At 39.6% G+C, this 27,712-nt stretch overlaps 2 protein-coding genes across 8 annotated transcripts in view; one reads left to right on the forward strand and one right to left on the reverse strand.

Annotated features, from left to right (window-relative positions):
* Positions 1-13,602, reverse strand: part of MCM8 (minichromosome maintenance 8 homologous recombination repair factor) — a 58,698-nt gene extending 45,096 nt beyond the window's left edge. For 2 of the 4 annotated variants that reach the window (XM_086701727.1, XM_086701726.1), the window contains exons 1-7: positions 13,228-13,602; positions 7,901-8,053; positions 7,506-7,589; positions 4,831-4,913; positions 4,268-4,417; positions 2,281-2,384; positions 1,058-1,256 (exon numbers count right to left, since the gene is read on the reverse strand). In XM_086701727.1, the coding sequence (XP_086557853.1) occupies positions 1,058-1,256; positions 2,281-2,384; positions 4,268-4,417; positions 4,831-4,913; positions 7,506-7,589; positions 7,901-8,053; positions 13,228-13,267 (813 nt within the window). In that variant the 5' untranslated portion in view covers positions 13,268-13,602. The remainder of the gene's footprint in view (positions 1-1,057; positions 1,257-2,280; positions 2,385-4,267; positions 4,418-4,830; positions 4,914-7,505; positions 7,590-7,900; positions 8,054-13,227) is intronic. The other 2 variants (XM_025931858.2, XM_086701724.1) reach the window with 2 other exon arrangements.
* Positions 13,603-13,696: 94 nt separating this feature from the next.
* Positions 13,697-26,547, forward strand: TRMT6 (tRNA methyltransferase 6 non-catalytic subunit). 4 transcript variants are annotated; one of them, XM_025932389.2, is made up of 11 exons: positions 13,699-14,005; positions 17,490-17,617; positions 19,042-19,151; positions 19,679-19,770; positions 19,894-19,977; positions 20,249-20,373; positions 21,277-21,635; positions 22,092-22,177; positions 23,027-23,129; positions 23,228-23,314; positions 24,667-26,165. In XM_025932389.2, the coding sequence occupies exons 1-11, from the start codon at positions 13,878-13,880 to the stop codon at positions 24,856-24,858; spliced, it is 1,494 nt and encodes a 497-aa protein (XP_025788174.2). In that variant the 5' UTR covers positions 13,699-13,877; the 3' UTR covers positions 24,859-26,165. The 4 variants fall into 4 exon arrangements, with proteins under 4 accessions (XP_086557855.1, XP_025788174.2, XP_086557854.1 ...); XM_086701728.1 differs by having other exon boundaries at positions 23,200-23,314; positions 24,667-24,804; XM_086701729.1 differs by lacking the exon at positions 17,490-17,617 and having other exon boundaries at positions 13,697-14,005; positions 24,667-26,547.
* The last annotated feature ends 1,165 nt before the right edge of the window (positions 26,548-27,712 follow it).

Raw genomic sequence — 27,712 nt, forward strand, 5'->3', positions numbered from 1 at the left:
TCCACCAGGAGAATGGATAAACAATCGCTATTCATTCAATGGGGTACTCCACAACGGTAAAGATAAAAGAATTAGGTATGTGTTAAGATAGGTAAACTCCAAAATAACCAAGTGAAAAAAAAGTTGCAGAATGTTACATTCAATATACCATTCACATAAACACACACAAAACAAACCTTACACATACTGTCAGGTATAAGAATGCAGATTTGAAGAATTTATGCCTATTTCCTATGCCTCTAAGGATGAAAAAAGTGAATGGAACTGGGGAGGGCAATAGAGAGATTTCAACTTTAACTCTAATACTTAGTATTTTATGCTTAAAAAATTAAGCTTAGGGGCGCCTGGGTGGCGCAGTCGGTTAAGCGTCCGACTTCAGCCAGGTCACGATCTTGCGATCCGTGAGTTCGAGCCCCGCGTCGGGCTCTGGGCTGACAGCTCAGAGCCTGGAGCCTGTTTCTGATTCTGTGTCTCCCTCTCTCTCTGCCCCTCCCCCGTTCATGCTCTGTCTCTCTCTGTCCCAAAAATAAATAAACGTTGAAAAAAAAAAAATTTTTTTTTAAAAAATTAAGCTTAAATCACAAAACATTAATATCTGTCAACTCATAACGGTGGCTCTATAGATATTATTCTCTCGACTTTTCTATGGCTTTAAAATCTATAGTCTAAAGTCAATAAAGATAAAAGGAACACATCATTGTCAAAACTATTAAGTCAAAATATAGAAATATGAATGGAAAGGATACACATTAACTTTAGGATAATGACTGCCTCTGGGAACTGTAGAAGCGAGGGGGCACAAAAGAGACACTAATCACATCCATAATGCTCTAGATCTTTAAAAATATAACTGGAGCTGGCAATATGCAAAATTCTGGGTGATGATTAGAGGAATGCTTTATTGGTTTATTTTATGTACCCTGAAGTATTTCATAATTTAAAAACTGAAAATAAGTAAGAATAAGCTCTGTGCTCAGAAACACTGGGAAATGTTTTCTGTAAACTGATTTGCCTTCTCTACCAAGATACATAATTAAGTAGGTAAATAACATATTACCTTTGTGGGAAGATTATATTTTCCATCTGGAAGAGGAAAACCCTGAACTTCTCCACATGCAGCACAAAGAAAAGCCATCTTAGTGCACAGAGGCTTTATGTTACTGACACGAACCACTGTCCCTCGCAGAGCGATATATTTTCCATAGTAATTTGCTCGGACATTCTTGAGCTGTGTCAAGGGCTCATAGTTATAGACCCTAAAAACAAAAACAAGAATGTATTTATCTATGAATTTACAATAAGCCAATAGTGGAAGTTATCTGTATCTTCACAACTTCCTTTTAGGAGCAACTGTGGATTCTCCAACCATAGCATACCTACAGATCAGTAATTTCAGAAGAATTAAATCATTCTTAAAGATTAAAAAATGCTAAATGTTCCCGTTTCTTCTAGTCCCACTGGATGTTCTCTAAGGGAAAAAAGGAAAAAACTACTGTCAAAAGGAAAATTTTGGCAACAAAAAAAGTGACTTGAGTTTCTTCTTTTTCAAGAACTGTTACAAAGTGTCTTCTATAAATTCTGAAAAAGAAAAACCCTAGTGATTACCTTATTCAGCTCTTCTAATGAGAATTTTAAGTCTTAAATAAAGATGAATTAAAGAAAAACAGAATTCCATTTGTTCTGTGTCTAGTAGAAACCTAGTAATTTCAACAAAATATAATCACACCATTTACTGTATTACATAGATTATTAATTTAAATAGCAGCATTTTGATAAGTATACATCCAAAATCAATTTTTACAGGAATGTACAGGTTGGGAAATCACCTTATTTGGGCAGGGAAATTTATTTTTGTCATGACCTCTTTGAAGAATTCTGAGTGAGTTTACTTGAGTTTGATAATAAGATAGCACAGAATTCAACCTTTTTTACTGATTTCTCTGGTTTTATAAAATGAGGTTTCCAATCTCAAACAGTCTTACATGCCAGATTCTTTTTTTTTTTTTTTTTTTTTTTTTTTTTTTTAAATTTTTTTTTTCAACGTTTATTTTATTTTTGGGACAGAGAGAGACAGAGCATGAACAGGGGAGGGGCAGAGAGAGGGGGAGACACAGAATCAGAAACAGGCTCCAGGCTCTGAGCCATCAGCCCAGAGCCCGACGCGGGGCTCGAACTCACGGACCGCGAGATCGTGACCTGGCTGAAGTCGGACGCTTAACCGACTGCGCCACCCAGGCGCCCCTGATTCTAAATAATACTTTAATACCGGCAAATCCTTACCTGGCATGAATGTGTGGCACATTTACCATTGTTTCCCCATCCCTAGACAATCCTTCTTGGGCTTGTAATTCAGCTGCATGCCTTTCAAGGTCCCTAGTTAATACCTAAACAGTTGGAAAACAAAATACACTCTTGAAGTAGAACTCTTTTATAGAAATGTGAAGTTTATGAATATAAACAGTTCAGAACAGAATATTAACAGAACTCTAATAGCCCTTTAAAACTCTGATATTTAAGGGGTGCCTGGGTGGCTTGTTCAGTTAAGCATCTGACTTCAGCTCAGGTCATGATCTCATGATTTGTGGGTTTGAGCCCCACGTCAGGCTCTGTGCTGACAGCTCGGAGCCTGCTTTGGATTCTGTGTCTCCCTCTCTTTCTGCCCCTCCCTTGCTTGTGCTCTCTCTCTCAAAAATAAACATTAATTTATTTTTAAACTCTGATATTTAATTATGACTACTTATTTTATAGTGGATTATGTTTTACCTGGGATTTTGTCATCCCTGGACTGGAAAACTCCAGCATCCCTGTCTGCTACTTTCTGTCCAAAGTAAGCTTAATATTAAAAGGTCTTACAGTAGTCTCCAAAGCTATTACTGCCTGAACAGGCTCTGGTGAATACATATTTTATACTTCTCTATATTCAGTGATTAAGATAGAGAAAATAAAGATGACTTTTGAAATATATAATACCCACTCCCTTGACATTTGATATTAAATATTTAATATCCTCTTGTGTACAAAGCAGTATGCTGACAATCTAAGAGTGAAAATGAGATGCACATCTATAGCTCTAATTGTTATAAAGACCATAAAGATTTAGAGACAAATACTACGCAAGTTTTGAAAAACAGTCCTGAGAAAGGTTTACATGAGAGACAATGGAGTTAGGCCCCAAAATCTGGATGCAATGCAAGGGGCATTCCATGGTTAAGGGACGGCATGTGCAAGAGGTCAGAGTATTGAAAGAATTCTGGGGAGAGCTCAGCTTAGCTTAATGGGTAGTGAGTGAAAGTGGAGGAGGAAGATGAACCACATCATGGAAGGCCTTCAACGCCATGTAAAGGATTTGGATTTCACTTGGAAGAAGTCACCAGTTTCCGAAGACAGATCATGTTTCACCAGTATAGCAACAATTTAGGAAAGATAATGAAGGTTTAAGAAGGGTGGAGGGCCAGTAAGGGTGGAAAAGAGATGGATTTAAGAGATGTTTTAGAAACAGGAATGAAAGAATGTGGTGACTTGGATATGGAGAACTAATGAGAGGGATGAGTCTGGAGACAACACCAAGGTTTCCTGTCTCAGGTTACCAGCAATGTACACATCTTTGTAATTAACTATTCCTTGTGCCTGGATACCATTACCTCCTCTGGCCTATGTCTAATTCTCAGAACCCCTTTAAGACCCATAATAACCCTAGCATCTCTACAAAGTCTTCCTCTGACCTCTTCCCATTCCTCCCCAATAGTCTTACTTTTTCTGAATGCACCCAGTATTTTATCTGTTCCTGTTCTGAGATTTACAACTCTTTACCTAGAAGCATTTATCTATTTGTCAGCCTAAATAATACTGTCACATATGTTGTGTCAACTGACCCTGAGAAAAACAGGCACAGCATATATTATTTTCCATTTATATATGGGGACACTCAGGGAGATTAAGTCTTGCCCCATGCCACACAACCTAAATCTGAGGTTGTTTTCCAAGTTCATAACTGATAACAACATGATCCTTGTCTTATCTTCCTTATGAGATTTTTTCAAGGAGCTCTTCAATTCCTGTATTATCTTTAACAGACTAAACTAATTCAAGTAAATTAAAATAAATGTTATATTTAGATAAGCTGTTGTATATAGAATGAATGCTATCTTTCAGGACAGGATTGAAATTCTTCAGTTCTAGTTGGCTAAAAACTACCTGTTAGGGAAGGTACTGTTACTGTAAAGTCTTCCTTTAAAATTGTGACAAAAGTCAACACAAAAATATTTACCTGATGTATTGCCAGACCCATGCAAGCCAAAGTTTTCTCAGGTGTATCCCTTAACTCATTTGCTATAGTTGGTACCAGTTTAGTCATTTCATCGTCTTTTGTCAGTTCTTTAAAATCCACCAAAATACTTCCCTTTCTTTCTATTTCATCCTATAAAATATTAAAGGCGTGAAAACAATGATGGCTTTTTTGAAGTCAACAATCAAAACTAAACACTCAATTACTTTGAAAAAGCATATGTTTATATTGTGATAACAATGAGTATAATAAGCTTTGCGCCAAGCACAGTTACAGTATTTAAAATATATTAATTTACTTATGCCTCTTAACAACACTTTGTGGTAGGTATTAATACTATTATGACCAACTGATAGATGAGAACACTAAGGTACAAAGAACGTAAGTAATACACCAAAGTCCACACTGCAGCTAAGTGGCAGAGGTGGGATCTAGATCAAAGCTGTCTGGCTCCAGCCTCTACTGATCACTAGCACCTCAAACACATCGTTTAAGAAGACAACACATAAAGGTGTACTGGTAGCTTTGTTGTACAGGAATCTTACCTTATCATATAAATCAATACGCCTTGTGAAAAAATTTTCAAATGCTTGAATCTTCTCAATAAAAGGAGAGCTACTGCTGTAAACTAATCCAACAAATATGGCATTAGCACTAATAATCACACACATACAGGCATATTTTTCATGAGACGAAGAAACATTGCACACATGGTAGAGGACTTGTTCCAATTACTTTGCATTTTGATTATATTTACATAGGAATAGTTAAGTATTCTAAAGCAAGTTTAGGTCTGCATAATCTTTTTTTTTTTTTTAATTTTTTTTTTCCAACGTTTATTTATTTTTGGGACAGAGAGAGACAGAGCATGAACGGGGGAGGGGCAGAGAGAGAGGGAGACACAGAATCGGAAACAGGCTCCAGGCTCTGAGCTATCAGCCCAGAGCCTGACGCGGGGCTCGAACTCACGGACCGCAAGATCGTGACCTGGCTGAAGTCGGATGCTTAACCGACTGCGCCACCCAGGCGCCCCAGGTCTGCATAATCTTAAATGCAGATAAGAAGTGTTTCTCTCTAAAAGCACCAATACTATCTGGGAAACTTTGTACTGAACCTTTGGCGCTTAATAGGACCTAGTAGTTCAGATAGCTTACATAATAGAGCTTAAAATGAAAATTATAATAAAGCCAAAGCTAGACACCTGAATTAAATTCTTACCCAGAAACAGAGCTAAAGACAATCAGTCTTTGCAAAGTAAATTCTACAAGTCCAAAATGCCACATGTCAAATCCCTTCCTGACATTAGGGTAGACAGACCGCTATTTCACTCTGGTCCCAAAACTTTTACACTGTAAAGTTCCGTAACATTTTCAAACTGGTCTTCCACAGAGAAACAATACAATGAAGTAGTTTGGAAGTATAGATGGTTAAATCTAAGGCATCTGCTGAACTCCATCTTTAGGACCAGTCTAAAGATCACTTCTGGTGTTCTGGTCTAACTACTAGGGAAATATTGCAGGTGTTGGTAGCTAATGAATCCTAAAACAACAAAAGACACATCACCTAAGAAACATATCTATGTGATAGAAAAAAAAAAACCAAACAGACTCTCAATACAGAAAAACATTTGTAAAGCACTTCATTCATTCACCAAATGAATACTGAGTGCCTGGTAGGGGGAAGATCCTTGCCCTCAAAGCAGTACAGTCCAGTGGAAAAAAACCTATATATACATATACACATATATGAGTACATATATATATTCATATAAATGTATATATATACACATATAAATGTACATATATATACACATATATGTACATATATATACACATATATATACATATATACATACACGTCTTTACACACACACATATACATACACATAAACCATAATTCATAAGAGATATAACATATAGAAAAAAACTGTAAGAACACAGAAAAGACTAGTCTCCAAACCTATGATGTTAACTGATATTTTTGACTATAAAAGGGAGAGTCCTTAAGTGTGTTTCTACACAAGCCTGTGTAGGTTCTCTTGGTTCCAAGCCCTCCCTTCTATTTTCTATTCTGTGATGCTATGATTGAGATCTGCACAGTGCACTGCCCAGACTCCTTTAAATTCTGCCAACTGGAGGCATGTTAGAGACTGGAAGGTGGCAAGAAAGAAGGGTTTTATTTTTGTTTCTAATTCTTTTCAGCATCTTGCCAGCTGCAGAGAATTTCCAGCCTCCAGCTCTGAGCATCAATAGTGTCATCCTCCCACCAGAGTTACCAGCAACAACCAGCTTCATTTGCTGCAGTGGTCTGAGCACAGGGGTGAAGAGTACCCTTTGGAGATCCAAGCACAGCTTTTCAGGGTGCCCCTGAGCACCTGAAGCAACAACTCTTCCTTTGAATCCCTACATCCTGACAACCTCAGAACTTCTTACTTTTTATTCCCTCAGCCATAAGGATGGTTGCTGCTTCTGGAAGTTACTATTATCTGAGGGCTTATCACAGTGTTCCCATTTTGCTCTTTATTTATTTTTTTAATTTTATTTGAGAGAGAGAGAGAGAGAGAGAGTGAGAGAGTCCTAAGCAGGCTCCAGGCTCAGTGTGGAGCTCGATGCAGGCTCAATCCCATGACCCTGGAATCATGACCTGAGCCAAAATCAACAGTCAGAGGCTCAACCAACAGCCACCCAGGAGCAACCCCCCTTTTGCTCTTTTTAGACTTCCAACTGTATATTCAATTCACTGTATTAAGTCCCCTTTTGGAAATACCTACTGTGGTTTCTGCTTTCCTAACTGATACAAACTCTAAACATAATACTCTTTAAATATAAACATGATTTAATTGTTTGGGTGAACTAAAATTAAAGAAGGGGCTATCTATCAGTAAGCCAAATGTACTATAGTAATAGGAGATGTAACATCCGGTGACAAGAAAACAGAATCTGTGGGGCGCCTGGGTGGCGCAGTCGGTTAAGCGTCCGACTTCAGCCAGGTCACGATCTCGCGGTCCGTGAGTTCGAGCCCCGCGTCGGGCTCTGGGCTGATGGCTCGGAGCCTGGAGCCTGTTTCCGATTCTGTGTCTCCCTCTCTCTCTGCCCCTCCCCCGTTCATGCTCGGTCTCTCTCTGTCCCAAAAATAAATAAACGTTGAAAAAAAAAATTTAAAAAAAAAAAAAAAGAAAAGAAAACAGAATCTGTGATACTCTTTACACTTGTAACTTTACCTTCAGAGAAATAAAGCTTCCAGCCTTTATATGGTATGAACTGATCCAATGTTGATTGTAGTAGCAAAGACTGTGAGGTTTGTTCTAAAAAAAATAGAATATTAAGTCAATAGAAATAGTAATGTGCTGCTGAAGAGAGCACTAGGTTAGTAGAAATAGAATTTTTTTTTTCCTATTTGCTTCTCCTTCTGATAATGAGAAACTGACATGATATTAGTAGTTACAGGTTAAGTTATAGGTTTCAGTAAAAATTTTGGATCTTAATACTTAAATACTACTTTAAGGAGTAACATCAAATCAAAGACTGAAGTTTAAGTTAAACTGCTTTGCAGGACAAGCATAAATAGCTTCCTTCATGAAGGAAAAAAAATTGAGCAATCTTTGACCTCCCCTACCAGAAGTATGCTTTCTCGTGGTTTTATTCAGGTCAGGTCTGTGTTCTCTCTCTCTCCATTTTCCTGTGAAGCTCCCACCACCTCGTCCTCTTTTCCAGCTTTGAAACCTCCCTCGTCCAAATCCTCTGCCTCTATAGTCTCCATTCATGTCTTCTAAAAGACAAAGACAAAAAAAAAATCTTCATCAAAATTATAATGGAAATAGTGCTCCTAAGAATGTATTAACATAGTAAATAAAATTAACATATTCTAGTTTGAGATTAGCAAACAGCACTGCAACATTGTACATCATGGTACCAGCTTCAAACGCTCTGCAGTCACACTTCTAATTCCCATCTCTCTCTCCTTAAAGTTTTTACTTAAATTCCAGTTAACATACAGTGTAATATTTGTTTCAAGTGTACAATACAGTGATTCAACACTTCCACACAATACCCAGTGCTCATCATCACAAGTGCACGCCTTAATCCCAATCACCTGTTTCACCCCCTACATCCCTTCTAGTAACCATCGGTTTGTTCTCTATTGTTAAGAGTCTGTTTCTTGGTTTATCTCTCTCTTTCTTTTTGCCCTTTACTTGTTTGTTTTGTTTCTTAAATTCAACATATAAGTCAAATCATATGGTATTTGTCTTTCTCTGACTGACTGACTTTGCTTATTTTACTCTCTAACTAGATCTATGTCATTGCAAATGGTGCCACCTCTTTTTAAGGTATATGTACCATAGGTGTTTAACCAAGTATACTGAACATTCATGGGACAAAAATAAGATAGTGTACCGGTTTTCAAGGGGCTCCCTCAATAGAAATGAAAATAAGACAAGTATTAACTCAGAGATGATTTTTTTTTGTAGTGTTTTAGACTGATTCTAGGGCAGCACTGGCTGACCATAATTCTGACCTGTGACACTATGAATACATCATCATAGACCCTCAAAAACAGTCAATCCTGCATGTCATATCCACTTTTACAAAAGGTACACACATACTCTTACATAGGCAGCTAATATGAACTTTTCTGAGGATGCATAGGGGTGGAAAAGGGTACATACATGTTTTAATCTTTCTTTCTCTATAGGGGCTAAATAGGAAAGAAGTTAATTTTCTGGGACTTCCAGCTTTTCAAAAAGGCAATGGAAGAAAGATCATTTCTAAGTCAATACTGATTAGATGAATTATTTGCAGTTCTTAGATAAACTCATTGAAATGCAATCATTTTTTAAAAGACATATTTATTAACATATTCTCATCTTTTTTTTTTTTTTTTTTTTTTTTTTGCTAATTATCCCTTCACATTTTTTGTTTTGTACATAGCAAGATACTCATTTTTTTTTTTTCTTAACTTAATGATAGATTCTGGCTAATTATCAAAGATTCAAAATAAAAGTAACCTTTAAAATAGTTTTTAACCTATAACCAGTAAAAAAAAAATTGAATCAGTAATCAAAAATCTCCCAAAAAACAAGAGTCCAGGGCCAGATGGCTTCCCAGCGGAATTCTAACAAATGTTTAAAGAAGAGTTAATACCTATTCTTTTGAAGCTGTTCCAAAAAATAGAAATGGAAGGAAAACTTTCAAACTCATTCTATGAGGCCACCATTACCTTGATTCCAAAACCAGACAAAGACTCCACTAAAACAGAGAATTACATACAAATCTCCCTGCTGAACAAGGATGCAAAAATTCTCAACAAGATACTAGCAAACCAAATCCCACAACACATTAAAAGAATTATTCATCACGATCAAGTGGGGTTTACTCTTGGGATGCAGGGCTGGTTCAATATCCACAAATCAATCAATGTGACACATTGCATTAATAAAAGAACAGATAAGAAACACATGATCCTCTCAATAGATGCAGAAAAAGCATTTGACAAAATACAGCATCCTTTCTTGATAAAAAGCCTCAAGAAAGTAGGGATAGAAGGAACATAACTTAAGATCATAAAGACCATATACAAAAGACCCACAGAGAATATCATCCTCAATGGGGAAAAACTGAGAGCTTTCCCCCTAAGGTGAGGAATGTGAAAGGATGTCCACTCTCACCACTGTTGTTCAACATAGTGTTGGAAGAAGTCTCAGCAATCAGACAACACAAAGAAATAAAAGTCAACCAAATTGGAAAGGAAGAAGTCAAATTTTCATTCTTTGCAGACAACATGATACTCTACATGGAAAGCCCAAAAGACTCCACCCCAAAACTGCCAGAACTGATACACGAATTCAGCAACATTGCAGGATATAAAATCAACGTACAGAAATCAGTTGCATTTCTATACACCAATAATGAAGCAGCAGAAAGAAAAACCAAGGAATCGATCCCACTTACAACTGCACCGAAAATCATAAATACCTAGGAATAAACCTAACCAAAGGTGTAAAAGATCTGTATGCAGAAAACTATAGAAAGCCTATGAAAGAAACTGAAGACACAAAGAAATGAAAAAACATTCCATGTTCATGGACTGGAGGAATACTGTTAAAATGTCAATACTACCCAAAGCAATCTACACATTCAACGCAATCCCTATCAAAATAACACCAGCATTCTTTACAGAACTAGAACAAACAATTCTAAAATTCAGAAAAGGCCCTGAAGAGCCAATGTAATACACTGAAAAAGAACACCAAAGCTAGGGGCATCATAATTCCAGACTTCAAACTGTATTACAAAACTGTAATGATCAAGACAGTATGGTGCTGGCACAAAAACAGACACATAGATCAATGGAACAGAATAGAGAACCCAGAAACGGACCCACAAATGTATGGCCAACTAATCTCTGATAAAGCAGGAAAGAGTATCCAATGGAAAAAAGACAGTCTCTTCAGCAAATGGTGCTGGGAGAACTGGACGAAAACGTGAAGAAGAATGATACAACGACTTTCTTACACCACACACACAAATAAATTCAAAATGGAGAAAGACGTAAATGTAAGACAGGAAACCATCAAAACCCTAGAGGAGAAAACAGGCAACAACCTCTTTGACCTTGGCTGCACCAACTTCTTACTAGATGTGCCTCTGGAGGCAAGGGAAACAAAGGCAAAAATGAACTATTGGGACCTCATCAAGATAAAAAGCTTCTTTCTGCAAAGCAAAGGAAACGATCAACAACAAAACTAAAAAGCAACCAATGGAATAGGAGAAGATATTTGAAATGACATATCAGATAAAAGGTTAGTATACAACATCTATAAAGAACTTATCAAACTTAGCACCCAAAATACAAATAATCCAGTGAAGAAATGGCCAAAAGACATGAATAGACACTTTTCCAAAGACATCAAGATGGCTAAGAGCACAGGAAAAGATGCTCTACATCACTCATCATTAGGGAAATACAAATCAAAACCACAATGATACCACCTCACATCTGTCAGAATGGCTAAAATTAACAACTCAGGCAACAACAGATGTTGGCAAGGATGTGGAGGAAAGGGAACACTTTTGTGTTGCTAGTGGGAATGCAAGTTGGTGCAGCGACTCTGGAAAACAGTATGGAAGTTCCTCAAAAAATTAAAAATAGAACTACCCCACGACCCAGCAATTGCACCACTAGGTATTTACCCAAGGGATACAGGTATGCTGTTTCAAAGGGGCACATGCACCCCAATGTTTATAGCAGTACTATCAACAATAGCCAAAGTATGGAAAGAGCCCAAATGTCCACTGATGGATGAATGGATAAAGAAGCTGTGGTATATAAATACAATGGAATACTACTTGGGGTCAAAAAGAATGAAATCTTGCCATTTGCAACAACATGGGTGGAACTAGAGTGTATTATGCTAAACGAAATAAGTCAGTTAGAGAAAGATAAATATCATAGGGCTTCACTCATGTGGAATTTAAGAAACAAAACTGGCTGTGGTGCCTGGGGTTGCCTGGGTGGCTAAGTCGGTTGAGCGTCCAACTTCGGCTCCGGTCATGATCTCACAGTTTGTGGGTTTGAGCCCCATGGCGGGCTCTGTACTGACAGCTCAGAGCTTGGAGCTTACTTCAGATTGTGTGTCTCCCTCTCTCTGCTCCTCCCCCACTCACCCTCTGTCTCTTAAAAATGAACAAACATTAAAAATATTTTTTTTTTATAAGTTAACAAACAAAAGGAGCGCCTGCGTGGCTCAGTTGGTTAAGGCTCCAACTTCAGCTCAGGTCATGATATGGCAGTTTCCAAGTTCAAGCCCTGCATCGTGCTCTCTGCTGTCAGTACAGCACTCCTTCTGATCCTCTGTCACCCTTTCTCTCTGCCCCTCCTCCACTTGTGAGGTGCACACACAAAATAAATACATTTAAAAACAAACCAGGGAGGCAAACCATAAGAGACTCAAATACAGAGAACAACCTTTGGGTTGCAGGAGGGGAGATGGGGGGGGGGGGGCTAAATAGGTGATGAGCATTAAGGAGGGCATTTGTTGGGATGAGCACAGGGTGTTATATGTAAGTGATGAATCACTAAACTCTACTTTTGAAAGCATTACGACACTATATGTTAACTAACTTGGATTTAAATAAAATTCAAAAAATCAATTCTGTGATGGAAGTAGGAGTAAAAAAAATAAAATAGGTTTTAAAATAATTCATATAAGTGGAGCACAGGGCATTTTTAGGACAGTGAAACGATTCTGTATGATATTGTGGTGGTGGATATATGACATTATGAATTTGTCAAAGCCCATGGAATTGTACAAGAGAAATAGTGAACTCTAACAAACTCTCTGCACGTTAGCTAGTAATAATATCAATATCGGTCAATTAATTACAACCAATGTAACACACTAATACTGCAGGGTGTTAACAAGTGGAACCTGGGCTGTGGGGAGGTAAGAGAAAATATAAGGGAACTCTGCACTTTCTGTGCCATTTTTCTGTTAACCTAAAACTGTTGTAAAAAAGAAAGTGAACCTTTAAAAATAGCTCGTATCCTAAGGATAAAAAGAAACAAAGAGTATCTCCGTACACTGTAGTGCAATTCATCACACACACAAAAAAACCATATCCGAATCTGTTTAAAGGGATTTAATTAATAAATACGTTAATACCCAAACAAGTTCCTAACGTTAGGACAAGCCAGAACTTTGATCATCGTCTAGACCATATCGCAAGTCAGGAAACTGAAACCCTGAGAAACAGATCAAGATCTAAGTTGTTTGGTGGCAGTACTGAACTCCAAACTCCGTTTTTAAAATCCAAGCTGAAGCGCTCCTTCGAGAACGCTACATGCCCTATCTTTCCCAAATGAGATAATATAGTGGCAATAACTTGTAAAAATTCCAACACAGACGCAACATGTAGGACTGTAGAATTGGGTAAAGGAGCCACCTGTAGGCCTGTTGTCTTTCGTTAAACACCCCCACTTCATTTAGTTCTCCTCAGGCTGTTCTTACTTGCAAAGATAGACGTCCCAAAGGTCTCCCAGTTCTCAGCAGGGCAGGTTCCTGGACAGCAGCAGATGTGCCCCGCCCCGCTTTCCCTTCCTCCCGGGGGGAATCTAGGCAGGGCCGAGAAAAGACTGAGGCCCGAGCTCCTCAGGCGACCCCTACCCAAGACCTGCGATTCTCTTCAGTCGCAGCCCTCCAGACGTCCCCGCGTGGGACCTCAGTTTCCCCAACGCCTCACGGGCTCACTGGATCTTTAGCTACTGAAGCTAAACTCCAGTCTCCTTCCACGTTCTTTTTTGGCGCGTCTTTGACGCAACTTCCGACCAAGGTGCTGCGAGACCGGAGGGAGGGATGGAGTGCAGCCAATCAAGGAGTTCGGCCAGACGGAAGCCGTGAGGCTCCCGGAAGCTGTCCAGAGGTCCCCACAGGAAAGCGGAAGCGGCGCGCAGCACGTGGGGGAGGTGCCGGTCCTAGGGTTCTGCGTCCACTTGGTTTGTGATTGTGAGGCTGGCCTCCGCCACAGCAGAGGACGAAGGGCGGGGCGCGGGGAGCCCGAGAGACGCTGCGGAGCGGGGAGACGGGCTGAGCGCCATGGAGGGCCCAGGGGAGGCGCCGGGCCCACAGCCACCGCATCCCGAGGACCACCGCATCCGTGACGGCGACTTCGTGGTGCTGAAACGGGAAGATGTGTTCAAAGCAGTGCAAGTCCAGCGGAGAAAGTAAGTCAGGTCGCTGGCCTTAAGGGTCCCCGCTTCATTTTCTAGATACCCCCTTTCTCCAGGTCTTCCCACCAGGGTCCAGTTCTTGGATCTGTGGATCCCCAACCTCCTTCCTCGTTTTCTCCTCTTGATCTTCTTACAGAAACCTTTTCCCCCAACATCCCATTCCCGTGTCCCTTTTGCCTTCCTGCAGACTGCCTCTTCCAGGGTTTCAAACCTGGTCTTCTGCCTTCAACATCCCTCTCGGTCTTTCCACCGGGTTCCCTTTCTCATACTTGGCCCTTGGGTGCTCAAGTGCTCTCCCCCTTCCTTGTTCTCACCCTTTCCTGTGTCCTGGAGTTGTTCTCCTAGGCTCTTGAGATGTTCTCTCCTGTTATCTCACAGAACTCACCAACCATTCTCTCCTATCCTTGACTCTCGGGGTCCTCCCCTCCCCTGCCTTCTTCCCATAGACCATCCTTTCTCCCTACTCCCTCAGCCAGGATCAGTCCCACAAAAATGAAACGTCTCCCACCTTATCTGACCTTTGGTCTCTTTTCTGTATCCAAACTGGAATAACTGTTTACACATAGTAACGTTGGAAAACAATTTCCCATAGAATGTAGGATTACTCTAGGATTCCCTCACTTAACACACAGGGATGCGAAGAGATCTAGGAAAGTTAAATTACCTAAAAGCAGTTTGCTCAAGATCTCAAAACTTGAAATCAGGCTTGATTTGTGAACATGCTGATTAGTTGTAACTCTGTTTTAATATTAGAAAAGTGGGAATTTTTGGTAACTTTTTGGCAGGAGTGGTGAGGTTGTTAAATCCCAATAGCTTATTAATGCTGAAAATGTATTGAGATGTTTCTGTTAATTATCTGAAAAGTACAACCAAGTTTTCCTTTAAGTTTGGTTATTATAGTACTTTAGACAATGAAACAAGTTGAGTTCAGTGTCAGGAGAACAGCTTTCTGCAGAGCACAGTCTAGGTGCTCTGAGATTTGGAGTTTCTAAGTGCTCCCTTCAGATAAATTATTTTATTCCTGTGTGAACCAAATTGTTGACTGGTATTTAAAGTGAAACAGGTGTCATTAGAAAATAGTCAAGTAACAGCCCGCAAAGCACCATGCTGGTGACAGCCAAGTTTTATTGCACAAGAACCAGCGTGGTAAAGAAAAATAAATGAAGTGGGGGTAGGGGGTGGGGGGTTCTTTTAGTCCAGAAATATATCTGCATCATTTTCTCTAGAATTTCTGATTAGAAATGTGTGCTGGCCTTCAAGTGTATAATTTTGGAAAGAGCCAATATTAATTATTTAAACTTTTTAATTGAATTGAAGTGTAACAGTGCAGCAAAATCCTTAGGTTATGCTTGATGAATGATACCAAGTTTACACAGCTGTATAATGACCATGCAGGTGAAATTTTGTTTTTTCTTTCTTTTCTTTCTCATTTGCCCTTTTCTCAAGTTGCTTAATTTTAAAAGTGGACGTTTGAGTGTGGTTGTTAATAATGTGCTCTTTTAGACAAGAGCTTTTTCATTACCAACAATGCGGACAGTAGCATCTTTATTTCTAAAAAGTACTCTGTTCGTACTCTAGACATACTTGTTTGGAAGCACTTTTCATCACTTTTCTTGGCAGAAGCCATTGCATTAGTTTCCATTTGATTTAGTAAATGATGCTTTGAACTCATCGAAATCCCAGGTCATACTCTCCCTTTACTGTTCTTCGGGTCTGCACACATCTGGTTGGGCAGAAGCAATCCTGGCTTACTGAAGAGACTGCACATCCCACTCTTTCTCGGTGAAGACATGGCATTGCATTGCTCTGACTGGGCCCCACTTTCCTGACTAGGGCAGTGACGTCTTGTCACGCCGCTCAGTTTGAGTGGCACACCTTTCTTTGCATATCAGACCCCCAGCCAGAAGGGTAAACCCAAACCATCTCAGACTCAGTATTTCACTAGCACTGGGGTGCTCAAGGGATGAGAGTGTGGGTTGCACATCTGGACTGAATGGAGTTTCAATTTCTGATGGGATTTATGTCAGCAAATATTTTTAGAGTCTGTTATGTTCTATTACGTTTTAGAAACTGGGCACACAGCAAAGAATAAGAATTGATCCTATCTGGATTACTTAGGATCTCGCAGGAATTCACTCAGGTGGTTCAAGGGAGGAGATTTAATGAAGATGTGACATACACATGTACAGTGGTGTGGCGAGGTTTAGAGAACCAACAGAGAATGGTGATGCACCCAGGGTCTAGCAGTGGTGAGAAACTTTTGGCAAGGGAGCTTGGGTGATGTGGTCTATGCATTCTGTCATAGACTCCTGGGGCACAGAAAAAGGAAGAGAAGGTGTAGGGTGGGGCACAAACAGAATTAATCAGTACATGTCTTCCAGGATTCGGAGTTCTGTGGACACTGGCCATGTCCTAAAACTAGGCAGGGCTTCCTGAGATCCATTGGTCTTTTCTGGGGCAGACTGTGTGGTATAGTGGAAGGTACCAGGCTTTGGAGTTAGTCAAACCTGGATTTTAATCCCAGCCTCCCACTATGTAACTATGAGTCTTGGACAAGATACTTTTCCTAAGCCTTAGATTGCTCATCAGGAAGGAGCTATGTCCCAGGATTGCTGTGAGAATTAAATGAAAAAGCATGAAACTCACTGGCATGTACTGCCCAGCCACTTGTCAACACTCAGTAGGTGTTTTGAAGAAAAAGAAAAGGTTGTTTGTTTTTGTGGGATTTTCCTTTTAAATGGTAATAAGATAAAAATTTAGATAATGAGGAAAGCTAAAGTTGCCAGATCCTCAGTAGAGCATTGTCAGCATTAGGCATATTTCCAAATGTATAGATTGTCAGTAATGTTTATTTGTAAACATAATTTGCTTTTACTAGATATTTATTTATTTATTTATTTATTTATTTATTTATTTATTTATTTATGTGTTTGTTTGTTTTAGTAGGCTCCACACCTAATGTGGGGCTTGAACTCATGACTCCAAGATCAAGAGTCACATGCTCTACCGACTGAACCAACTAGGCACCCCTGCTTTTACTAGATAATTTTTAAAGGAAATAGCCAGTTAGACCAGGGAATTTGTTAAATCCCTGTCTTCTCAATGATTGTTTGAGGGGTGTCATAGTGTCACAGTGTGTGTTCAGTGGCCAGGCAATCTTGGTGACCCTTTATTTAGGAAATCTGCAAACCTGTGAGTTAGGACATCCTGTCAGTGCAAGTTGGAGTCAGACCAGTGCCTCAGAAGAGGAATGTCTTCTGTCCTTGTTTCTCATTCCAAATTCACTGTTTTTGTGGCTTCTTATTAATTTTGTCTCTGTCCAACCCAGTTCTCTCTAGTTCATTTGTCAGTTCATGTTCAGAGATAATGTTCAGAGATCAGTCTCTGTGGGAGACCAGTTTTGAAATAAATTTGATTGAGCATATATTTTCTACACTGAATGCAAATAAGATACAGCTAATTGCATTTTCTTCCCCAGAAAAGTAACTTTTGAAAAGCAGTGGTTCTATCTGGATAACATCATTGGCCATAGTTATGGAACCACATTTGAAGTGACCAATGGAGGAAGTCTTCAGCCTAAGAAGAAGAAGGAAGAGCCTACTTCAGGTGCACTCCTTTGGGTATATGAAATAGGTGCTCTTGAGCTGACTAGTCAGAAACCTGTCAACCACAATTCTAAAATGCTAACCCAAGCTATCCTCAAAGAAACTTAAACTCATAATCTAAGAACTGTAGCTTGATGGAATGAAGCGAGGTCTGCTTTTGACTTTTGAGATACCTGGATTCTGGCTCTAGCCCATCATTAACTGGCTTTCCGACCTTAGGCCAAATTTTTAATCCCAGGAACCCTTGCTAAGAGCAGGTAGAGAGCCCTTTCAGTGCCCAGAAGTTAAATAATTGCTGGAGGCAGTTAGCATGTAGGGTAGAGGTTGAGAGTCTGGCTTCAAAGTTAACTGACTAGGTTTAAGTTTGTTTTATCACTCGCCTTGTCACCTTAGGCAAGTTACTTGGTTTCTCTAGGTCTTAGAGCTTCATCTGTAAAATGGAGCCATATGTACATTTAATGCCCAGGATGTTGCTGATGTTCAGTCATATAATATATGGGAAGTTCCTAACAGTGCCTTGCCTGTAGCAAAGGCCCATAATTTTAGCAGTTATTGTTAATTAAAATTAAGTACTCCAACATTTGTTAAAATAAATGTACTTAAGATATTTTATTAATTAAAATAATTTTTAAAATCAATTAAAATACTATTTTAAAATTTTTGTTCAAACCAATTAAATGCTTTTCAGTTAACATCCATATTTTTATTGAGCACCAAATATGTTCCAGGTATGATTAGGCAGTGTGATTGTAACAGTTTATGAGATAAACCATCTCATGAAATGTACTTAGCAGTGGGGAACACCAAAAATAAGTAGACAAGCTAAACACGTACTTGTAGGTAGTGGTATGTGCTGTGCAGACCATAAAACAGGGAGGTGTGCTGGAAGCTGATTGGCTGAGACTTGGCTGAGATAATGAGTTCACTGCTGAGTGATGGGAAGGACCTAGGCAGAAATCTACCCAGAGATTGTCATAAAAGCACTCCAAGTGGAGGCAGCAGCAAGTGCCAGAGCGCTGCAGTGAGCCTATGTTTGGTGTGTTTGAGGAAGAGAAAGAAGGGCAGAGTGGCTAAAGTGTAGGGGCCAGAGCGTATACAGCCTTGCAGGTCGTCTTTGGAATGTATTCTGGTTGTAGGAAGCCACTGTTTTGTGCACGGGAGGATTAGATGAGCCAGTTTGCATTTTGTAAAGAGAACTCTGGTATCTGGGTGGATTGTAAGGGAGCAAGAGTAGGAGGGAGCAGGAATAGGAGTTAGAGACTGGAGCAGTCATGGCAAGAAAAGAGTGGAGGGAGGAATAGAGGCAATGGAATTAGAAGGCCAAATTTGAATGACTGATGGGCTGGATGTGGACATGAACTTAGAAGAAAAAAGATTTTAACTAACTGCAGATCATAAATGTCATAAAGCAATTTCCTTCCTTAGAGACCAAAGAAGCGGGCACTGATAATCGAAATATAATTGATGATGGGAAATCTCAGAAACTTACTCAAGATGACATAAAAGCTTTAAAGGACAAGGGCATTAAAGGAGAGGTAATATTCAAAGGATGTTGTGTTTTGTTTTTGTATGGTTTTGAGGAAATTATTTGGTTTTTAAAGCAGGATTTACCCAAGGTGAAATGTAAAAATACTTTCTCTTAAAAATAGTTTGAAATGTACATGCAATTCAGTATATCAAAGATATCATTTCTTTTATGCAGGAATGTGAGTGACCTTACTGATATTATTAGCAAAAGAGAATTTAATAACTTAGTGCATATCAGAGCTTAACTTGGTTCATTTTCAGCCAGTGTCTTTCTTTTACATCTCTTCTCCCTTTATTATGTATGTGTCTCTCTCTCTCTCTTTTTTTTTTTATCCTGTTTTAAGTGGAGTTACAAAGTACTTGTATTTTAATACAAGTTCTAGATAGTGAAAAATGCAGTGTATTCATTTGGACTTGTGTGGAAAGGGGCCTGGAAAATCAGGTCTTTGTATATGTTCTAGGGTAAGAAACCTTTGAAGTTATCGTTTCAGTAGAAATAAAATTTCAGGAAATCTGCTTGCTCCTTTTCTTATAGGAAATAGTTCAGCAATTAATTGAAAATAGTACAACATTCCGAGACAAAACAGAATTTGCTCAAGATAAATATATAAAAAAGAAGAAAAAGAAGTAAGTGGCCTTTGTTTGAAAAAGATGAAAGTATTAAATCTTTATAGACTTATAAAATTATTAAAAATAAAATATTTTTAAGCCAATTTTTCAAGACTGATGTCCTCTTTTTTCTTCCCTCAGGTATGAAGCCATCATTACTGTTGTGAAGCCATCCACCCGCATTCTTTCAATTATGTATTATGCAAGAGAACCTGGAAAAATTAAGTACGCTTTGTTTCCTTTCAAAAGTATAATTGGGGGAAAATATGTCTTTAAGAAAAGTCATGATTTTAAGTAAAATGAAAAACTTGCACACCTGCATAAAGTGTCCTCCTACCTCATGAATTGTAAGTTCTTTTTACTGTTGTCTCCAAAGCAATCTATAATCTTACCAACATCATTTTTGTGAAACAAACAAATAAAATTGAGAAGTGATGATTAAGATAGCTGTCTCTGCTTAGCTAAAAATAAATGAATCATTCCTTTTTTTCTTTAGCCACATGAGATACGATACCCTAGCCCAGATGTTGACATTGGGAAATATCCGTGCTGGCAATAAAATGATTGTAATGGAAACGTGTGCAGGCTTGGTACTGGGGGCAATGATGGAACGAATGGGAGGTAAGATTTAACGTTCTCAGGTTCATTAAAGCACCACCATGACATAAGTAGAGGGGCCTAAAAACACAACGCACAGAAAGTGAGACTGAGTTACTACAAGATTAATGAAATGGCTTGGGTGGGCCTGCACAGCTCCCATCCCTGGGTCCTTCCTGCAGCATCCACATCTCCCAGCCAGTGCTGTGTTGGTGCCCCTGGATGGTATTTGCCCTTTCCAGCTTCAACATCGATGGGGATGTTTCTGAAGCTTTTTTCTGGCTTGGACCTCCAGGACAGTGATTTCAGTGAATTCTTGGATAGCTGGCACTCATTTTATTGGTGTGAATTGAGGGAATAATATGAGAAGAATACTGGGGGTATATTTTGTCCTGGAGGAACACAACACGGCCTGGTTTGCCTGTCCTCTCTCTAACCCTGTAGAAGATAAGAACTTTTAACTGTCCTGATTGAGGATTGGAGTAGGGGAAAGCTGAGAGCCAGTCACCGATCACATGACATCCAAATTTGCACGATCACAGGGTTTTACCATAGTGTCAAGTGGGGTAAGCTTTAAGACTTCTTGTTCATGTTGGGGCACCTGGGTGGCTCAGGATGCTCTCCCTTCTCTCTCTCTCTCTGCCCCTCACTGCTCATGTGCGCACTCTCTCTCTCAAGACAAAGAAACATTAAACAAAACAACAAAAAAAAATTTCATGTTCCCGTGTTTTGGAATTATATTTCCTTCACTGGGCATATTCATAGACTGAACAGCCCCCAGAGGAGCTGCATCATCTTGCAGCCTCTGAGCAGAGTAGAGACCTTCTATCTTCTTACTGTGGCGGACCCTGAGGTTTTGCATAGTCTAGAATCACCTCCGTCAAGCAGATGTTTGCTTTTTTTTTTTTTTTTTTTTTTTTAATCCAGGCTTTGGTTCCATTATTCAGCTGTACCCTGGAGGTGGACCTGTTCGGGCAGCAACAGCATGTTTTGGATTTCCCAAATCTTTCCTCAGTGGTCTTTATGAATTCCCACTCAACAAAGTGGACAGTCTCCTAAATGGCACGTTTTCTGCAGAGATGTTATCTTCAGAGCCTAAAGACAGTGCTTCAGTTGAAGAAAGTAATGGCACCCTGGAGGAAAAACAGACTTCAGAGCAAGAGAAGGAAGACAGTGTGGCAGAAGCCCAAGAGAGCCATCACCCACAGGAACAAGAAACAATGGAAATTGTCTCTCAAGATCCAGAATATAAGGAGCCTAAAGAGAGAGGAAGCAAAAAAGATTATGTAAGAGTATTAAGAGTCCCCACTACCTTCATAACATTCCCCTCATTATGGCTTTTCCTGATCCTTTTTTTTCCTTTCATGTCAGGATCTATTACTGTGTAACTCCCTCAGTTTCAGTTAACTTAATTTAAGCACTGAGATTTGGCTTGGCTTTGGAGCATCAGTGCCCAAGATAGTGAATATCAAAACAGATGGAGAAAGCGTGTGTGTGGGTGTACACACGTATGTGATGTGATCTTTGGGATGGAGCTTTAGGATACAGAAGCATTGTATACCAGGTAGCTTAATGATGGTTTTATAACATACGGATTTATGTGTTTGCAACTTTCTTATGAATGACCTTCTGTTGCTTTAGTCTAAGTTGCTAAATATTGTTGAAATGTTCTGACAGACCAGCATTTCCTAAACCTGACTGAATGGCCTCAGTACATTAGTTTCTTCTTTTTCTTCTTGAAGATTCAGGAAAAGCAGAGGAGACAAGAAGAGCAAAGGAAAAGACATTTAGAGGCTGCTGCTCTGCTGAGTGAAAGAAATGCAGATGGGTGCGTTGATGAAGGAATGCAGATATCTGGGTGCTCATGGGTTCTGCTTCAAACAGATTAGAATTGTCTGTCTGCTTGTCTGCTTGTCTGCTTTGATTATAGTGGGAGCTGAGATGATGATTCTGTCTTGGGTTTTTAAAGAAAGGAGGCTGCATCTAGTGGAGGTGGGAAAGTGTGCTGGTTTCAGAGTTTTAGAATAAGTTTGGAATTTCTCTGATCACCGTGTGTCAGATGGGTCTGTGTGGTCCTGCTGCATGCAGGTGGTGGGGCATTCAAACTGGTGTGATACTGGCTACCCGTAAGGGCTAGGGGAAACCTGACAGTCATAGATTCAGATATCCGTAAAGCCAGTAAGTACCATGTTGGATTTGTTTCCAGATTTTTTTGTTTTTAAATCAGGAGTGTCGTTAAGTGCGACTTAGAGTTGCCAAGCACCAAAAGAGCTTTTTTTTTTTTTTTAATGTTTATTGTTGTGAGAGGGGGAGAACGAGCAGGGGAGGGGCGGGGGGTGGGGAACAGAAGATCCAAAGTGGACTCTGCACTGACAGCAGAGAGCCTGATGTGGGGCTTGAACTCACGAACCATGACATTGTGACCTGAACTGAAGTTGGACGCTTAATTGACTGAGCCACTGAGTCACTCCCAAAAGAGCTTTTAATTCATTTTGTGTTTCTTAGAAAGTAATAGCTTATGATTTTGTTTGTTTGTTTGTTTGAATTTGTAGAATGTTGTATATCAAGCTCTTCCTTGTGCAAGTCATGGCAAATAAATGATCATTTTAAATACATTTTAAAATCTGCGCTCCGCCTTGCGAGCAGAGAAATAATTTGTCTAATGTTTTCCTTACAGTTTAATTGTAGCTAGTCGTTTCCATCCCACTCCACTCCTGCTGACTTTGCTGGACTTCGTGGCCCCTTCAAGGCCATTCGTGGTCTACTGTCAGTATAAAGAGGTAATACTGAAATGGAATGGATGAGAGTTCTTGTGTCTGCATGTTAATACTCAAATCACAGCCCTCAAAGTCATCCTCAACTCTTTTTATGCTTTTAGCCGCTGTTGGAATGCTATACAAAACTGCGGGAAAGAGGAGGGGTCATCAACCTCAGACTGTCTGAAACCTGGCTCAGGAATTACCAGGTATGTGTTCTTAGAGCCAGTTCCTGGGAGCTACTCTCTTGAGTTGCTGGCTCTTTGCAGTAGTGCCAGAAGTTGTTAAATAGAAATTTGCCTATTTCTGTCTACAGAGATGAAAGAATCTCCTGCCTGTAACTCAGAGAAAGTGCCTTGGCTTTTCCTGACCCTTTTTTGTCCGTTCATGTCAGGGTCTATTACTCTGTAACTCCAGAAACATTTAAAATGTAAACAATTATGATTCGTGTTTCTTCAAGGCCTCGAGATCATTGTGGAGGGAATAAATGATAATAGCAAGTTCCCTAGGCCAATAAGAAAGTGACTCTCTTCTCTCTCCCGGGATATCTTTGCATCAGAGTTTCAGGATTTACTTCTGGGCTCCATGTCAGCTCAGGTCCCCTGGAAGGCATTTGCTAAGATGGAATTAGCAGTGGAAGGGATTTATTGGGGAAAATGTCTTAGAAAGATGAGAGAGGAAGCAAGATTAGATGGGAAAGCCCTCAGACCATGGTGGAGGTCTGATGGCTGTGAGAGAAGGGGGAGAAAGGAAGATGGGCAGGAAGATCCTGCAGTGCTACCCTCAGAAGGTCTCAGCCAATATAATGGGGAACCCCAGAGCAAAGAGTGCCCATTAAAGGAGCCCTATGTTGAGCAGAGATGTTGTGGTCCTGGTACCCATGTCAGTAATCGACTTGGAGTGGCCCATGGCCTCCCTGGCTGTGAATGCTGCAGAGGATCCCAAAGGAGCAGCACCTAGAGGCTTTCTGCTGCCTGAACTCCTCACAGCCGGTTCCCTCTGGAAGGTCTGAGGGAGCACCGCCATGGCTGCCACGGGCACTGCCCTGCTGCTTGGACATTGTCCTACTTAATCCAGGATACTTAAAGCCCTGAGCGGACCCTGCCCTTCATGACAGTCATCTTATTGAGCTATGGTAACGGCAGAGAAGAGATCTTGTCAGAGTTAACAAGGTATTCGGGCAGGGAGGCTCTGGATATGTGTCCAGTAGCTACTTCTCCATGGACTGAAACTCCACTGTTGGCCATGAAGCTTCCTGGAGCCAATAGAAAGAAAGTTATGCACAGGCCCAGAAGTACTACACCAACCATTTGTTTGCCACTAGAAACTTGCGTCAGGTTTGAGAGCAGCAGCTCCAGCTTTATTTCTCAAAAGAAAACCACTTAAACCAGTTTCTATACTCTTATCTGCACTATTATGTGAAGGAGGAGCTCTTTAGGAATTGATCCGATTAAATCTTCAAGAGAATCTGTGTCGTTTAAACTCTGATTTCCAGCATGTGTATTGTTAGTATGTGCTTTATCTGCTTAGGAAAACATGAATGTTTTTCTGTCTTGATTAGGTTTTGCCAGATCGAAGTCATCCCAAACTACTGATGAGCGGAGGTGGGGGGTACCTTCTCTCAGGCTTCACTGTTGCCATGGATAACCTTAAAGCAGACCCCAGTCTCAAATCCAACGCAAGCACTTTAGAATTACACAAGACTGAAGAGCCAGCAGCTAAAAAACGGAAATGCCCAGAGTCTGACTCTTAAGCTTTCAAAAATTGCTCTGATTTTTGTCCTCAGGCACTATACAGTTAGTAATTAAACCTTAAATGCTATTACTAATTGTTTTCTTACATTCAAAAATAAGAACATGTCTGTACACCTGCTCCTGGGAAGGACGAGTAAGCCTTTTGTCCACTTCTGGCACAGATAGATTTGGTCTGTCAAAACGTCGAGCCAAAATACCTAAGCCTGGGTTATATGCAGTGGACTGGTATATATGGCCAATCCTGTTTATTTCACAAAAATCCTCTAAGTACATTTGGTACTCTGTGCAAATATCCTGAGAATTTAGACATCCTAGAAATATATTTATACAAGACTTTATGTGTTAAGCTAAGTGGAATAACACAACATAGAGAAAACTTAGGTACTAAAAAGGAATTTGTGGAAGACATTTCTTGTGTTCATTCCGCTCTCTTTAATCTAAGCAATATGGATGTATGAGTGTCTGAGATTTACAGTACCAAAAATGTCCTCCCTGTTTCCTCCAGTGGAATAAACTTTTTTAAAATGCTAGGTTTTTTAATTTTAATAGTTGATAACTTAGGAAAGTTCTGAGTATTTATTTTACTGCTTTTTTTTGTCAACACAGAGGTGTAGTAGGGTACTTTTTTGGGTTAATTTGCCAATCCCCTCCTTCTTTGTTCGAAATGAAGTGACTAGAATTTTTGTGTACTATTCAATTAAAGGCAACAACAAGGGTTTTTTCCCCCCTACCCAGACACTTGTGGAGAGATATATAAATATATGTATATATATGTACACACATACATATGTATATGGTTGTTGGTATATACGCATATATATATTTATATATACACATATACACGGAGACAGAGAATGCACTATCTATGTGAACTATGACAGTTTAGTGCAGAGCTTAGACCAGTTCTCATTGCATTAGTGTCACTCCTTGTCAGTTGTATTTTAAAGTGCCTTTTTTGGTGATTATTAATGCTGGTTTGTTGAGCTCTGGCATGATTAGGTGGTTAGCCTTTCTAAGCTCTGAAAACATATAATCAAATTATTTGGTCATCTATAGCCAAGGAAAGTGTTTACAGTAAGCCACGGCTCTTGTCTTGCTTACTAAACATGCTCATAGTGTGTATTGTTCACATCATTATAGCACAGATGCTGATCATCCAGCAAGGAGCATCTCAGAAAAAAAGAAATTACATTTTCCTAATAGCATGTACTATCCTGATAACAGTCAATGTGATTACCAACAAGTACAGTTTTGATTCCTTTTTCTTAAAACAATTCCTTTTAAAGAATAAAAGTGTTTCCTACTACGATTTGTCTGATTTACATTAATGATGCGGTCAGTGACACCACATTCACTGGCTTTCAGCTGATTGTGACATGTGATCTGTATAAGAAAATGTGCCCAAATTGATAACCTCACTGAACACGTCCTTGCAAACAGTCCTCACCCACATACAACCAGTCAAGTTTTGTCAAGGAGAGTACATGCACAGACTGGATTCTGTAGCGGCTGCTCTCCACGGGTCATTGTCATTAGAATCCTCTCATACTTGTTATTCATTGAGTTTTCAAGTCCCATCCCATTTCATTCATTCTGCAAGTCTGCACTACCAAGGCCCTGTGTGCCCGTGTAGCTGCCCTGGAGTTTCTTGTGAACTCATATACCAACAGTAAAAGTTAACCTAAACCGAGTGTTGTTTTGTTTTGTTTTGTTTTCTCTTTCATATTATTCACTTCATCTTTGAGAACTGATGCTTAATTCAATAACTTGAAAACTTAGTGTGCACCAGAATTCCCTGGAGGGCTTATTAAACACAGATTGTTTAGCACCTCAAAGTTTCTGATTCAGTAAGTCTGGGGTGGGGCAGAAAATTTGCATTTCTAAGAAGTTTCCAGGTGATGGCTGGTACTGCTGACCCAGGGACCACTGCTTGAGAAACACTCCTGTGTGTACACCCACATCAAGAGCATGCCAAACTACATGATGCTTTTTTTCTTGTTTGTAAATTAGACATCCACCTTTGGAGCAGATGAGTGGATAATTCTATGACTTCTGGACATGTAGCCACCAAGAGTTATGTGCAATAACACTTTAATGAATGGCAGTCAAAAAATAAAGACAAAAATCAGTTTGTAATGTCCATCTTATTTCTTCATTGGATTAGGGTACTTGGACATATACAGTGGTGCCAACGAGATGATTTTTTAGCTTAGAGGTGTGAAGCAGATCCCTCCCCCCCATTATTTCTTTGAATAAATTTCTGCCTCTTTCTTTCTGGGACCCCTATAATGTGTATATTGGTCCACAAGTCCCTTAAGCTAACTTTTTCATTATTTAAAAAAATTTTTTGCATCTCTGATTGAATGAATTCCACTGCCCAGTCTTTGAGTTCATTGATCCTTTCTTCTCTTTGACCTATCTGCTTTTGAACCCTTACATTGAATATTTTAGTTCACTTATTATTTAGCTCTATGATTGCTTTATGGTACTTATATTTTCTCTATTTGTTGAAATTCTCACTTCGTTCATGAATTGTTCTGACCATGGTGAGCATCTTTATGATCATAATTTGAACATTCTGTCAGATAAATCACTTATCTCTGTTTCATTAAAATCTGTTTCTGGAGATTTAGCTTGTTTTGTTTGAAACCTATTCCTCTGTTTATTTTTTTCTCTCTATATGTTGGTGCTTGCATATTAGATATGACAGCAGCCTCTCCCAGTCTTGACAGGTTCGTCTTGTGTAGGAGGTAAACCTCACTAACCAGCTTAGTCTGAGCTGCTGGTTGTCTCTTCATGATTGCCTAAGCCACTATCTTTGTTCTTAGTGGTCCCTGGTAATTGAGGGTATGC

The sequence above is a fragment of the Puma concolor genome, chromosome A3 (assembly GCF_028749965.1).
Source record: "Puma concolor isolate L17-30 chromosome A3, mPumCon1.1.hap2, whole genome shotgun sequence".
Lineage (NCBI taxonomy): Eukaryota > Metazoa > Chordata > Mammalia > Carnivora > Felidae > Puma > Puma concolor.